The 16603-nt window shown below is 42.9% G+C and overlaps 1 protein-coding gene across 1 annotated transcript in view; it reads right to left on the reverse strand.

The window, feature by feature from the left end:
- Positions 1 to 10984: 10984 nt before the first annotated feature.
- TMEM151B (transmembrane protein 151B) overlaps positions 10985 to 16603 on the reverse strand; it is a 32137-nt gene continuing 26518 nt past the window's right edge. Inside the window, exon 2 of the mRNA XM_040351790.1 lies at positions 10985 to 12702. Within this exon, the coding sequence (XP_040207724.1) occupies positions 11269 to 12702 (1434 nt within the window). The 3' untranslated portion in view covers positions 10985 to 11268. The remainder of the gene's footprint in view (positions 12703 to 16603) is intronic.

Genomic DNA, 16603 nt, shown 5'->3' on the forward strand with positions numbered 1-16603 from the left:
TGACTTCTTTTGAGAGGTGCAAGCTTTGGAGCTGTCATGATCATCCTTCTTTCACTACCTGACAGTTACAGCCACAGCATCTTGCACTGACATTATCTTGGGGAACTCTTTGTAGCTCTGTAAGGATGTATAAAATGTCTGATCAGCATTTTCTAGGTCTGAGATGTCGGCAAAGTGTAGATCTCAGTGTAGAAGAGCGAGTGCTCAGCACTGACAAGGTAAGGGAATCCCCTCCCATGTTAGAGTTGGTATTAGGGGTCATAGTTGGGGTTACAAGGGGAAAAAAGTTAGGGTTAAAGCTGACCCCAGGCAAAGATTTTTTTTAAAACAACACAATTTATCCCAGTTATGTATTCATTGAATACACGCTACAGGAATTTGTAGCTGAATCCATCTTGACATCAGCCTGCTGTAATCCTCTGCACAGCTTAGATCGGGAGAGAGAGAGCGAGGACTCTCAGCCAATCAGAGCTTTGCATAGTAATGTCAGTCTAACTCCTATAGGAGGGGTGAGCACTTGGATGACCCCATCAGGCATGCTGTTGCTTCTTCCTTGTCCAATCATAGGCTGTGGCATGGGCGTCCGCAGGTAGGGGCAAGGGGGGGCAAGCGCCCCCCCCTTGGAATCAGGGATCAGCAAGGTGTCTGCCATAGGCGTGTGCATGGGTTGTGCCCAGGCACCCTAATCACCCGAGAGCAGCGGGTGCCGGGCGCTGAAACGCTCTCCATGTACCGGCACCCGGAATTTAAAAATAAACACTTGCGAGTCGCGGCTAAGCCCCTTCCTTTCATGACATTGTCAAAAGGGGCAGAGCATTGGTAACCTTAAAATGATGCCCCCCCCCTGAAAAAAGTTTTGTGGACGCCCATGGGCTGTGGGTGGAGGGAAGCAACCATTATTTTTCCTGTAGTCACCCATAGATTTTTGATGTGTGGGGGAGGGGTAGGGGGTATTGAAGTGTGCACACAGAGGATAGTCGCAGCTATAAAAGTGAGGTAGGGCATATAACTGAGAACCTGAGATTACGTTTTTGCCTGAAGTTGATAGGGGAAGTATCGGGGTTAGATTAGGGTGAAGACTTACTTTTATGGGGTTCAGGTTTTAAGGTTGGGTTCTTTTTTTACATACGATAAAATAAAATCACCAAATCTAAAATTGTATTAATTAATAAACATGTAATCGTCCCATTAATCTTATAGGTGGTGTTTGGATGGACAGACACTTGGAGTGGTCACATGATGATGGTGGTGGTGGGGGGGGGGTGTCTCTTGTTAGGGACTTGGAGTGTGCACAGGGCTAGATATGTGCAATTAGTTTCCATCTAAATTAGTTTAACATATTTCGACAAACTCGCTAATTCGAAAATATCAGAGTTTCGTAAATTCTAAAATTCGTAAAATTCGAATTTCGTAAATTCTAAAACTCGAAATGCGAAAATTCTGAAATCCGAAAATAAGAATGAAAATCTGAAACTTCAAAACAACGAAAATCTGAGAATTCAAAGAATGAAAATCGGAAAATTCTAAATCCCGAAAATTGGAAAATCTGAAAATATCAGAATTTCCGAAATTCTAAAATTCTGAAATTCAAATTTCCGAAATTCTAAAATTTGAAATGCGAAAATTCGGAATTTTGAAAATTCAGAAATCCGAAAATAAGAATAAAAATACGAAAATTCAAAAGAACAAAAATCTGGGAATTCAAAGAACGAAAATATGAAAATTCCAAAACCTGAAAATTGGAAAATCTGAATTAATTAGGCTGTTAGTTACAAATTATCCGAAATAACGAATGCCGCATCTAAGTGAAAGGAACGCAACAAATGAATAATAATAAATAACAATAATAAAAACTTTTTATTATTATTATTATTAATTTTATTAATTTGATTCCATTCATTTAAGATGCGGCATTCGTCATTTCGGATAATTCGTAACTTCAGATAATTTTGTATTTGTTACGTTCACTAACAGCCAAATTTGAAAGGAAATTCCAATACCTATAATTTAATAGTTATTATTAGTTCGTTTTTTTATTATTTGGAATTTTTGTTCTTTCAAATTTTTGGATTTTATTTTTTATTTTCAGATTTTGTTTCTTATTTTTCGGATTTTCACATTTCTGAATCTCCGAATTCCGAACTTTTGAATTTTCAGATTTTTGAATTTCCGAATGTTTGAATTAAGGAATTTTCGAATTTACGAATTCCGAATTTTGGAATTTAGGGATTTTCAATTTTTTTTAATTACGGACTTTCAGATTTACGAATTTTCTAATTTTCAAATTTTCTAAATAACAAATTTAGAATTTCGGAATTTTCTAATTTTACGGAAAAAAAAAAACAAAAAACCGAATGAGACGAAAACGAACACATTTTTCGGCAGTGCACAGGGCTCCTTCGGTTCACTCCTCTTAAAAGCTGAACTCTGGGCAGAACAAACTTTATTTAAAAAACATTCCTCAATTGCCGCACAGGCTATAAATCCACTTTCTGTGCACTAATTGTCTTTGAGAACTCAGTTATAACCTTGTAAGTAGCAGTGACATCACTGTGCTGTACCATGTGCAAGGAGCTGAGTCATGGGAGGGGCCCAGCAGGCTCCACCCACTACAGAAAACTACAGGAGGGGGCGGCGACAAGACCAGTCCCCCTGCACAAGGAGAGGGGGCAGCAGTCAGCGGTCTTTATTACAGGAAGTCTCACACTGGATTTCTGCACAGATCTGGAAGAAATATACAAAGCTCACCGAGATTCAAGGAAGGATACACAGAATTCTTGTATTATATTTGATGATCCCGGAGTTCAGCTTTAAGGGGGTTCTACCCGCTGCGGGTGCCGCCATTAAAGTAAACCTGTTGCTTTGCTCATCACTTCAAGGCCATGACCACAATACTAAAGCTTTAGTTCACAATGGAGCTGATAACCCCAAGTCATATTGATAGGAACGAAATGCCGTCACATGACCCCAGGCCCAGCCAGTCCCTTTAATAACTGCACAGGTCAGTTGCACTGATGGTGGAGGTAAGTTGCACTGATGATGGAGGTCAGTTGCACTGATGGTGGAGGTCAGTTGCACTGATGGTGGAGGTCAGTTGCACTGATGATGGAGGTCAGTTGCACTGATGGTGGAGGTCAGTTGCACTGATGATGGAGGTCAGTTGCACTGATGGTGGAGGTCAGTTGCACTGATGGTAGAGGTCAGTTGCACTGATGGTGGAGGTCAGTTGCGCTGATGGTGGAGGTCAGTTGCACTGATGGTGGAGGTCAGTTGCACTGATGGTGGAGGTCAGTTGCGGGTAATTACACAACATCACTGAATTGCAACATTGGGAGTCAGAAAGGACCCGCCACTTAAATGATGAAAAATCTGCTTCATCTTGAGCTCACATCTAATTCTGTCCCTGCTCTGGCTGTGAATGACCTCATCAGTTGTATTATTTGCCGAAAACAAATCATAAGTCCCAACTTTGACCACCCAGAACTACAAGAATCAGCATGTCCACTGCACTACAATAGCAAAGTCAATGCAGGCACACTACCCGAGCCAGCTGGTCCGCTGCAGAGACACTACAAGAGCCAGCATGGCCGATGCAGAAACATTACAAGAACCAACTTGGCCAATGCAGGGACACTACAGGAACCAGCATTGTCAATGAAGGGTCACTACAGGAGCCAGCTGGTCCACTGCAGAGACATTACAAGAGCCAGCATGGCCGATGCAAGGAGACTACAAAAACCAGCATGGCCAATGAGGGGATACTACTGAAACCAGCATGGTCACTGTGAGACTACAAGGGCTAGCTGGTCCACTGCAGAGACACTACAAGAGCCAGTATGGCCAATGCCGAACCATTACAACAGCCAGCATGGACAGTGCAGGGAGACAACAAGAACCAGCATGGCCAGTGCAGGGAGAGTACATGAAACAGTGTGGTCAATGCAGGGAGAATACAAGAACCAGTGTGGTCAATGCAGGGAGACTACAAGAACCAGTGTGGTCAATGCAGGGAGACTACAAGAACCAGTGTGGTCAATGCAGGGAGACTACAAGAACCAGTGTGGTCAATGCAGATACACTACAAGAACCAGTGTGGTCAATGCAGGGAGAATACAAGAACCAGTGTGGTCAATGCAGATACACTACAAGAACCAGTGTGGTCAATGCAGGGAGACTACAAGAACCAGTGTGGTCAATGCAGATACACTACAAGAACCAGTGTGGTCAATGCAGATACACTACAAGAACCAGTGTGGTCAATGCAGATACACTACAAGAACCAGTGTGGTCAATGCAGGGAGAATACAAGAACCAGTGTGGTCAATGCAGATACACTACAAGAACCAGTGTGGTGAATGCAGGGAGACTACAAGAACCAGTGTGGTCAATGCAGATACACTACAAGAACCAGTGTGGTCAATGCAGGGAGAATACAAGAACCAGTGTGGTCAATGCAGGGAGAATACAAGAACCAGTGTGGTCAATGCAGGGAGAATACAAGAACCAGTGTGGTCAATGCAGGGAGAATACAAGAACCAGTGTGGTCAATGCAGGGAGACTACAAGAACCAGTGTGGCCAATGCAGGGAGACTACATGAACCAGTGTGGCCAATGCAGGGAAAAATACAAGAACCAGTGTGGCCAATGCAGGGAGTCTACAAGAACCAGTGTGGCCAATGCAGGGAGACTACAAGAACCAGTGTGGCCAATGCAGGGAGACTACAAGAACCAGTGTGGTGAATGCAGGGAGACTACAAGAACCAGTGTGGTGAATGCAGTGAGACTACAAGAACCTGTGTGTTCAATGTAGGGAGGATGCAAGAACCAGTATGGCCAATGCAGATACACTACAAGAACCAGCATGGTCAATGGGACACTACCAAAGCCAGCTAGTCCACTGCAGAGACAATACAAGAGCCAGCATGGCTAATGGAGAAACACTACAAGAACCAGCTTGACCAATGCAGGGATACTATAAAAGCCAGCATGGTCATTGCAGGGACACTACAGGAACCAGCATGGTCAATGGGACACTACAAGAGCCAGCTGGTCCACTGCAGAGACAATACACGAACCAGCATGGCCAATGCAGGGGGACTACATAAACCAGTGTGGCCAATGCAGGGAGACTACAGGAACCAGTATTGTCAATGGGACACTACAAGAGCCAGCTTGCATACAGCAGAAACACTGCAACAGCCAGCATGGTCAATCAAATGACACTACAAGAACCAGCATGGCCAATGCAGGGACACTACAAGGACACTGAAAGGACGCTACAAGCAGCTGGATAACATTCTGTCTGTACTGGAATTCCTTTACTGATTAAAGAGAATCTTTTTTTAATTATTTCATTTTTTTTTAGATAATATGTGGAAGGATCAGCTTAATAAAAATATTTGTTTTGTTTCTGTCTGCATGGAGTATGTATATAGACGTCTATGGGGGCGGCCATGTCCACTCATTAGATATGAAGTGTTCCTTCCGGTGGAGTGGTCACAATCCGCCATTCCCCTCTCTTATCGCAAGTCAGATCTGAATGATGGAAAATAATAAACTCTCTATAAGGCTGTCTCGGCTGTCCTTAAAGGGGACCTGTCAGCATAGGAATATGGGGGCTGCCATGTCTGACTTGGGTTCGAGGTCCAGGCTCCTGGGCTGTCCCCATTATCACAGGTGCCTCTGACCTAGAACTAGACATGTGCGGTTCGTTTCGTTCCAAATTAAAAATTCAGACAAATTTTCGTTATTCGGCTGTATCAGAATTTTCGAATTCGAATAGTACCGAAAATAAATGAATCCGAAATAATGATATTCGAAATTCAGATGAAATTCGAATACAGTAAAACCTTGGATTGAGAGTAACTTGGTTTGAGAGCGTTTTGCAAGACAAGCAACATTTTTGAATACATTTTGCCTTGATATACAAGCGATGTCTTGATATAAGAGTGGCGTCATGTCACCACCGAGTATAAAAAAGAAGAGAGGCGCCTCTAAGGCTCCATTCACACCTAGGCGTATTTACGCCCGACGCTCGATAAGCTGGAGGGGAGAAATACCATTGCTCTCTATGGAGATGGTTCACATCTCCACGCCGAACGCCGAACGCCTGAAGCTCAAAACAAGTCTCGGACCCTTTTTTTCAGGCGGCTTCGGCGTTCGGCATAGGAGATGTGGACCTGGGGGTTAAAACGCCACAAATCGCGGTACAAAACGCCACAATTTGTCGCGGGACAAAACGCCGCGATTAGGTGTGAATGCAGCCTAAGTGTAGCAATATGGTTACATTTAATGAAGGTGCAACATTTAGCAACTTACTAGAGGCGCCTCTCTTCTCTTTTATACTCTTTAAAAAAAATGCTTTGATATACAAATGCTTTGGATTACAAGCGTGTTTCTGGAACGAATTATGCTTGCAAACCAAGGTTTTACTGTCGTTTTCCAATAGTTTTCAAATTTAAATTTGAAAAGTTTTCAAATTGGAAAACTATTCGAATTCGAAAATAGATAAAAAATAAATTTCAAATAGATTTTTTTTCTGTCCCTTTATTTTCTATTCTATTTTATTCTTTTTGGAAATTGGAAAACAATTAGAAAAGTTTTCGAAATTGATTCAAAAACTTTTCAAATTCGAAAACTATTCGAAATTGATTCAAAAACTTTTCAAATTCGAAAACTATTCGAAATTGATTCTGAAACTATTCGAAATTTATTCTAAAACTTTTCAAATTTGAAAACTATTCGAAATTGATTCAAAAACGTTTCAAATTCGAAAACTATTCGAAAATTGATTCTGAAACTATTCGAAATTTATTCTAAAACTTTTCAAATTTGTAAACTATTCGAAAATTAATTCTAAAACTATTCGAAAATTGATTCGAAAACTATTCAAAATTGATTCGAAAATGTTTAAAATTTGAAAACGATTCGAAATTGATTCGAAAACGTTTTGAATCTATTCGAAAACGAATAAACAAAATGAATCCCTAAAACGAATTTATGCAAATAATGGATCGAAACAAAACCAATTCAAAAAGTTTTCGAAAACTATTCGAAATTGATTCAAAAACTTTTCAAATTTGAAAACTATTCGAAATTGATTAGAAAACTATTCGAAATTGATTCTGAAACCATTCAAAATTTATTCTAAAACTTTTCAAATTTAAAAACTATTCGAAATTGATTCGAAAACTATTCAAAATTGATTCGAAAACTATTCGAAATTGATTCGAAAACTATTCGAAATTGATTCGAAAACTATTCGAAAATTGATTTAAAAAACTCTTAAAATTTGAAAACTATTCGAAATTGATTCGAAAACTTTTTGAATCTATTCGAAAATGAATAAACAAAATGAATCCCTAAAACAAATTAATCTAATTTAACTAAACAAATTTATGCAAATAATGAATCGAAACAAAACTAAACAAAACCAATTCAAAAAGTTTTCGAAAACTATTCGAAATTGATTCAAAAACTTTTCAAATTTGAAAACTATTCGAAATTGATTCTGAAACCATTCAAAATGTATTCTAAAACTTTTCAAATTTAAAAACTATTTGAAATTGATTCGAAAACTATTCGAAATTGATTCGAAAACTATTCGAAATTGATTCGAAAACTATTCGAAATTGATTCGAAAACTATTCGAAAATTGATTCTGAAACTATTCGAAAATTGATTCGAAAACTATTATAAAAAAAAATTGAAAACTATTCGAAATTGATTCGAAAACTTTTTGAATCTATTCGAAAACGAATAAACAAAATGAATCCCTAAAACAAATTAAACTAATTTAACTTAACGAATTTATGCAAATAATGAATCGAAACAAAACTAAACAAAAGCAAATCAAAAAGTTTTCGAAAACTATTCGAAATTGATTCAAAAACTTTTCAAATTTGAAAACTATTCGAAATTGATTCGAAAACTATTCAAAGTTTATTCGAAAACTATTCGAAAATTGATTCGAAAACTATTCAAAGTTTATTGGAAAACTATTCGAAAATTGATTCGAAAACTATTCGAAATTGATTTGAAAACTTTTTGAATCTATTCGAAAACGAATAAACAAAATAATTCCCTAAAACAAATTAAACTAATTTAACTAAACAAATTTATGCAAATAATGAATCGAAACAAAACCAATCTTTTCGTTCTGCACATGTCTACCTAGAACAGGGATATGCAATTAGTGGACCTCCAGCTGATGCAGAACTACAAGTCCCATGAGGCATTGCAGGACTCTGACAGCAACAAGCATGACCCCCAGAGGCAGAGGCATGATGGGACTTGTAGTTTTGCAACAGCTGGAGGTCCGCTAATTGCATATCCCTGACCTAGAACAAGCATGCATCCACTGAAGCGTCTGGAAACGGCTGATATATACTGACGCGTTTCACCGGGCAAGTGACTTGCTAAGCAGTGGATGAAGGATGGGGATGACAGCTCCAAAAAGCTTGAACCTTCTAAAAAACAAATCAGAAGCACCATCTTCCCATCCTGATAGATTCCTTTTAACCAAGGCAGCCAATCACATTCCCTGATATACAAAATGCCCCATCCAAAAAGCATTTACACATCTTGATATGAAATACAACAATTCAAATATGAAACAGCAAATAAAAAAATAAAAAAGTGAAAGTCACATCAAACCTTACAGTGCTAACGCAAGAATGTGACTCACTGAAATACATTACAGTTTCCCTTTAAATTGCCAATGGTAAGGCATGCTGGGACGTGTAGTTCATAAGCATTCAATGGAACTCTATCCCGTGTATCCATCATTGATCTCCCTATATACAGAAATCCGGCATTGACCGCCATACCTGTGGTGGATCTCTAACCACACACAAATGCACGCCTCCTTTTTGCTGACTCCCGCGGCCTGCAGTGTATGGCGACTCTGCACTTTGTTGCAGCCCCTTTGGAGAGTGAAAGGGTTAAGGCAGCAGAGAGACATTTGGTAGTGACGGTAATTCCAAACACTGCAGCCCGGGGAAGGGAGGAGGGGGAGGGGGGGGGACACGTGCATGAGCGGACTGACCTTTTCGGGCACTCTGGCACCACCCGAGGGCCCCCTGTCACTAGGGGGCCCCATCAGGGTTGCCAGCCTCAGTAAAACCAGGGACAGTATGTAAAAATCTGTGTTTTTAAAAACATCCCAAGATTATAGCTGCCCCGCCTCTCCAGTACCTTTTCATTGTGTGTATATATGTATATTGTGTGTGTATATTGTGTGTCTGTGTGTGTAAACTGTGTATGTATGTATAGTGTGTGTGTATATATACTGTGTGTCTATACTATGTGTGTGTGTGTGTGTATACTGTGTATTTATACTGTATGTGTGTGTATACTGTGTATGTATACTGTATGTGTGTGTGTATACTGTGTATACTGTGTATGTATGTATACTGTATGTGTGTATACTGCATGTGTGTGTGCATACTGTATGTGTATACTGTGTATGTATACTGTATGTATGTGTGTATACTGTGTGTGTATACTGTATGTGTATACTGTATGTGTGTATACTGTGTGTGTGTGTGTATACTGTATGTGTATACTGTGTGTGTATGCTGTGATAGTATACTGTATGTGTATGTGTGTATACTGTATGTGTGTGTATACTGTGTATGTATACGGTATGTGTGTGTATGTATACTGTATGTGTATACAGTGTGTGTATACTGTGTATGTATACTGTATGTGTATACAGTGTGTGTATACTGTGTATGTATACTGTATGTGTGTGTGTGTATACTGTGTGGCCCCATAATCTATTGCCTGGGGGCCCCATAATCTCCTATTGCCCGGGGGGCCCCATGAGTTGTCAGTCCGCCCCTGTACATGTGACACCCAATTAGAGGAGTGTCGGTGTTTCATGTTACATAACTGAAGGGGGGGATGGGTGACATGCAATAAGAAGCTTGTTAACAATGTTGTAAGAGGTGAGATAATTCTTCGTAATCTGTGTATATACAACCTGAACATTCTCATGCTGAATATACTGTGAGTGGAGGGGGTGGGGAGGTAATTACTACATGTGAAAAGAATATTGAGAGAGAGAGAGAGAGAGGTCTGCAGTGATCCATTAATCCCACCAACTTTCCTCCCGCTTGTTGGCCTCCAGTGGCCGGTGACGCCTCCATTAACTAACCATCGTGTAATGGAGATATTGCACATTCGTCAGTGAGAAATGCTGAGTTTAGTGTCTCCTCTTCTCGGGAAAACCAGTTCCTGGCCCACAATTCCCTGCGCTATCCCATGTACAGCTCACTGGTTGACCATCGAGGGCAGACCGGTCCCCGAGAACATGACTTAAACACCTTGGAAGATGATCCAATGGATGGACAGGAAGTGCTAACTAATGGAATGAACTATTGCCTAATTTTCCGCTACTGAATATCAAATATCCAGTCCTGTAATGTCCACTTGGTGCCACATTCGACCCTTCGTCCAGAGTATAGTAGACAAGAGCCGGTGGAAGAACTTTCCATGGTCATCTAAGTCCTCCAATGGTCCGTGGTTTGGTTCTTGGCTTTGTACATCACTGTGGACATTGTACAGGACCGTTATGGCTCAATCCATCAAAGTCTAATGCCGCGTACACACGATCGGAAATTCCGACCAGAAAACCGTGTTTTTTTTCCAGACGGAATGTTGGCTTAAACTTGTGTTGCATACACACGGTCACACAAATCTTGTCTGAAATTCCGAACGTCAAGAGCGCGGTGACGTACAAGACGTACGACGAGCCGAGATCAATGAAGTTCAATAGGCAGTTCGGCTCTTCTGCTTGATTCTGAGCATGCGTGCTTTTTGGTGCGTCGGCATTGCATACAGACGATCAGAATTTCCTCCAATAACTTCCCTTGTCAGAAAATTTGAGAACCAGATCTCAAATTTTTCTTGGCGGAAATTTCCAACAGAAAAATTCAGATGGAGCCTACACACGGTCGGAATTTCCGACCAAAAGCTCACATCTGACTTTTCTTGTTGGAATTTCCGATCGTGTGTACGCGGCATTAGTGTATGAATGTCTTCATGTGTCTCATCCACATTCCACCCTTAGCCGCCAGTTTGGCAGCTTCCTCAAGACCTCTTTGCTTTTAGCACATGTACTTCATTGATGCCATGATCCCCGTTGGCATTGATATTTTTGCATGTTACTGGGCACCTCATGACCGTAACAATTAAGTCAACTCCTATGTGTTTTGTGATGATAACACAACATTTTAATTTTCAGCTTTTTTTTTTTTAACTCTATCACAGTGAGGTTTCTACACAAGAACCGTTGCGGTGGAGGCGTCGGTGGTCGTGGTTTGTGCAGCCTTCGTTGCGGTGGACAATGAGGATAGGGAAATAGAGAGCATCCTGGTACGGAGGAGGTTCCTCCTCTTCCACCGTTACCTGGCTGGACAACCTGGTCTGCTCAGTAGGAGCGCTTTGCTCATTGAGGCTTTCGCTGCGGCTCTGCCACAGGCAACTGCGGCGGGATCCGTACAGGCGACTCAGGGAGAAGCGACTGCTGCTGAACGGAATTCTGGGGCTGCCGTTACATATGCTGAGAGCACTACGGGAAAATATGGAGGAGCTGCTGATTGTACGGTGGCACCTATCGCAGTTCTGGCGATAGCCCTGGGTGTATCGGCAGGCGGTGTAGTTAGTAGACATGCCCGCCAGATCCATGAGGACAGCTTCGGAGTAGCTGGGCACCAGCTGCTGGTTGGACCGTATGTGCCACTCCAGCTCGGTGCTATCGATGGTGTTGACACGGGGCATTCTCCGGCACAAGGTCCGGTCATCGGCGGGCGTGACCGGTGTAAAGTCAAAGCCAAACAGCTTTTCCACGTGATAATGGACACACGATGTTCGGTACTCGTTCAAGACTCTTAGCGGCCAGGAGAGCGTTAGAAGAGCCGCCACCCAAAATACATAGTGGGAGACGTACCACGGAAGGTTGTCCGGGTCAGAAAATGCAACCATATATTCCTTAAAGTCCACGTTTTTTAAGTGCATTCCCTCCCGAGCTTCCATGTAATCATCCAGGCCCTCGTTCTCCGTAAAGAATCTTGCCCTCTGGGTCAGATAAGAGTTCTCAGACTCCACATTCGCAAAGCTAAAGCACTTTGTAAAACGCAGCCGTGTAACCGGATAGGTGTCAAGGCCTGTCAGTTCTTTCGAGACATCCTTGACTCCGCAATTGTTATAGTCAAATTCCGATTCAGCCACGTGGGTGTTGACCCGCTCGTGGTAGACCTGGGTGGTGGTGTAGGCATCTCCGTTTCTGTAACGGGTCACCTGCCGAGTCCGACGTACGTAGTGGTAGCTGATGGCCTTCCACCAAATGCACGGCGTGGCTTGCTGCATCCGCTGCACACGCTCCTGCACGCTCTCCAGGTCTACTTTATACTGCATCTCATTCCGCGTGTAGCAGTGCCAACATTCCACCAGGTAGACGACGTACAGCATGACCAGGAAGGCCAGGGGGATGTAGACGTAGCCATTGGAGCAGGGACTGTCGTGATACATCATGGAGTTGCCTTTGTAGGCGGTGTCGAAGGTCAAGCGGGTGACTTTGGTGACGTGACACCAGGTCATGGCACCCATGCAGCTGTAGATGAGAAGCGACAGAAGTAGGCATTTCCAGTGGGACTCCCGGCACAGCGACTTGCTGAAGGACTGCTTCACTGGCGTTTGCTGCGGAGATAAGAAACAAGAGAACACTTTAAATAAAATGAATCATTTAGAATTATCACTTTGCAAATATTTTCATATCTACCATATATACTCGAGTATAAGCCAAGTTTTTCAGCAATTTTTTTTGTGCTGAAAATGCCCCTCTCGGCTTATACTCGAGTCACCTTTTTGCGCCTGATCTCCTGGACTTTGGGGACCCGGTACCGGCCGGCCGTAGGTCCCCTGGCACACATGTAGCCCCACTCTTTCTTTACAAGTGTGCAAAGTATGTTGTCCGGGGGACCTACAGCCGGGGAGCACCGATTTTTCAAAGCCAGGCATCCCTTCCATAGACTCCCATGTTAAACGGTAATTTCTCCGGTGAATTTGGGGACCCAGTACTGGCCGGTCGTAGGTCCATGGACTCGAAACTTAGCACACATGTAGCCCCATTTCTTATCTACATGTGTGCAAAGTTTGTTGTCTGGGGGACCTACGGCTGGGGAGCACCGATTTTTCAAAGCTGGGCACCCCTTCCATAGATTTCCATGTTAAACGTCAGTCTAGTCATGGATAGTGTTGCTCACGAATATTCGTATTGCGAATATTCGGCTCGAATATGGCATATTCGACTATTCACGAATATATCGAATTTCGCGGCCAATATTTGCTATTCCGAATATTCGCATTTTTTCAATTTTATTTTTAAAACAGATCACATCCTAGTGCTGGTATGCTGGTATGATTAGAGACACTGGGCCGAGTAGCTGAAGCGATCATTTTATATTGCCGAATATTCGCAATGCGAATATTCGGCAATAGGAATATTGCGCGATTATTTTCTCCGCCCTTCTTTTGCATCGGCGCCAATCAGAGTTCTCCTACCACAGTTGTCGAAATTCCGCAATCATTTTCGCATTCGCTTTTGCGAAATTTCGATAATATATCACGAATATTCGATTTCAGCATGAGCCAATCAGAGTTCTCCTACCGCACTTGTCTAAATTTCGCAATTATTTTCGCATTCGCAATAGCGAAATTTCGCAAAAATTCCATTTGGATAAAATATCACGAATATTCGATTTTAGCGAATATTTCTCGAATATTCGGCTATATATTCGTGATATATCGTGAAATCGAATATGGCGTATTCCGCTCAACAGTAGTCATGGACACAGTGAGGCATGGACACAGTGAGGCATTAAGATTAACACCCTAGGCTTATACTTGAGTCAATACGTTTTCCCAGTTTTTTTTGTAGTAAAATTAGGTGCCTCGGCTTATATTCGGGTCGTCTTATACTTGAGTATATAAGGTATGTGTTGTTCTCGGCATTATCTGTAAAATCAGTCTTTATTCAACTTCCTATGCTTGTAACCCATAAGGAGCACCTACTGCTGTCTTCAGTGGGAAAAAGGGGAAGGGTCCAGCACAGTGCCAGGAGCCAATAGTCTGTCAGGAGGAGGGGAGTTGTCTGTGCTCAGGTTACATGCTTCCCGGGTTATTCTCACTTTGGTTTTCCTAGAGGATTTCCCCCCTATACACACGGGCAGTTCTGTTTCTGACCATCTCCATTGGGTGTACGGTTGCCATGCGTCCGGGAGTCACCCCTAACAGTCTGGGTTTGGAATCGTGTGTCCGGGTTTCAGACCTCCTGAAACCCCCGACACATTACTGAGAATAGACTGCAGTTCCCCAAGTAACTGAGTACCACAACCGTCTAGTACATAGGTGTGCCCCACCCCCATACAAGGACAGGAGAGGAGAGAGGGCTTGATTTCCCCTTGCCCTTACCCCTCTGTCTGCGTACCCACACTGCAATCCCCGGAGTTCAATGCTCGGGAAAGGGATGCGTGGGCTGGAAATGTGAAGCTCAGGCGCCAGCTCTGAGTGAGTGTGTACACTAAGATAAGAGGGACTCAGCTATAAGGGGTGCCCTGTGGACTCTGATGTACGGGGGGCTTTGGGAACCCAGATTTAGGGGAAATACTGGGAACTCTAAAGTAAGTGGGAGCTTTGGTGAGCAGAAACCCCCTTACATCAGAGTTTCCCTTTAAAATAATTTGCAGTGTGCCGCTAAAATGTTCAGGTTCGGACTGAAAAAAAGGTGGCAACCCTAAATGGGTGGTGGAGCCCTGAGTCTATGGAAAAGTCCAAATTGCAGTCCATCATCTCCTATTTCCTAGAGTTGCACAAATGGGCCCAGATTCTCAAAGGAGATACGCCGTTGTATCTCTGTGTCTGAGCCGTCGTATCTATGCGCCTGATTCATAGAATCAGTTACGCATAGATTTCTATTAGATCCAACCGGCGTAAGTCTCTTACTGCATATCTACGCTGGCCGCTAGGGGCGTGTACGCTGATTTACGCCTAGAAATATGTAAATTAGCTAGATACGCAAATTCACGAACGTACGCCCGGCCGACGCAGTACAGATACGCCATATACGTTAGGCTTTTCCCGGCGTAAAGTTACCCCTGCTATATCAGGCGTACATGCCGCGTACCAATGTTAAGTATGGACGTCGTTCCCGCGTCGAAATTTGAAAATTTTACGTCGTTTGCGTAAGTCCTCCGTGAATGGGGCTGGACGTAATTTACGTTCACGTCGAAACCAATACGTCCTTGCGGCGTACTTTGGAGCAATGCACACTGGGAAATATCAACGGACGGCGCATGCGTCAATCACGTCGGGTCACAAGTTATTTACATAAAACACGCCCCCCTGTTCCACATTTGAATTAGGCGGGCTTACGCCGGCCTATTTACGCTACGCCGCCGCAACTTACAGAGCAAGTGCTTTGAGAATACAGCACTTGCCCGTCTAAGTTGCGGAGGCGTAGCGTAAATAGGATACGCTACGCCAGAACAAAGATACGCCAGAACAAAGATACACCGATCTACGAGAATCTGGCCCTTAATCGTTAAAAAATTGTGATCTCGATTCAACCCCCCTCACGATCTCTATTGCACTAATGCGCTAATGCACTTCAAAGAAGTAAATGGGCCCTAAGAAAGGAGTTCTCTGCTTCCAGGTTGAAGGTTCATCCTCTCTTTGGCCCCATACACATGATAGAATCCATCCGCTGAAAAATCCCAGCGAATGGGTTTCAGCGGATAGATCCTATGGTGTGTACACTCCAGCGGATCTGTTTCCGCGGATATTTCTCCCCTGGGATGGATTCCAGCAGATAAATATTTGCTGACATGCACAACAAATCTATCCGCTGGAATCCATCCCAACGGATGGATCCGCTGGTCTGTATAGACTCACCGGATCCATCCGTCCGAAGGGATCCCCCGCATGCGTCGTAATGATTCGACGCATGCGTGGAATTCCTTATATGACAGCGTCGCGCACGTCGCCGCGTCATAATCGCGGCGACGGCGCGACACGTCATCGCCAGAGGATTTCGGCGCGGATTTCAATGCGATGGTGTGTACACTCCGTATTCGCGGATAAATCCTCTCGTGTGTATGGGGCCTTAGGCTATTATATGGGCAATGCAACTGCATCTATGTTTATAGCTTATGCTCTTTCATTAGTTGATTGCTTTTGGTTATGCTGCCACCTTCTGGTCATTGCATTGACTACATGTAGTTTTTTTGTAACTCCTTCCCTTTTGAATGATGTAACTTCCTTCCTTCCTCAGTGTGAGTTCCTGTATTGTTCCTGTAAGGTGCATTATAAGGCTCGGTAAGAAATATTTCTTTTGACCTTTAAATATTGCAGATGCCAACATCTAGTGCATTAAATTGTTTTCTTCAACCATTTGCATGCAATAAAGATATTTGTGGATGCCGAGTGTCTGGTATGTTCAGGCCAGGCATGGAGGACTCAGGAAAGCATACGCCAATATTACGGCTGGAATCAGAATTAAAAGAGCAGACTTTGCCCAAGCTGTTGCATTCATTGAAAGTCA

Source organism: Rana temporaria, chromosome 4 (assembly GCF_905171775.1).
Source record: "Rana temporaria chromosome 4, aRanTem1.1, whole genome shotgun sequence".
Taxonomy (NCBI): domain Eukaryota; kingdom Metazoa; phylum Chordata; class Amphibia; order Anura; family Ranidae; genus Rana; species Rana temporaria.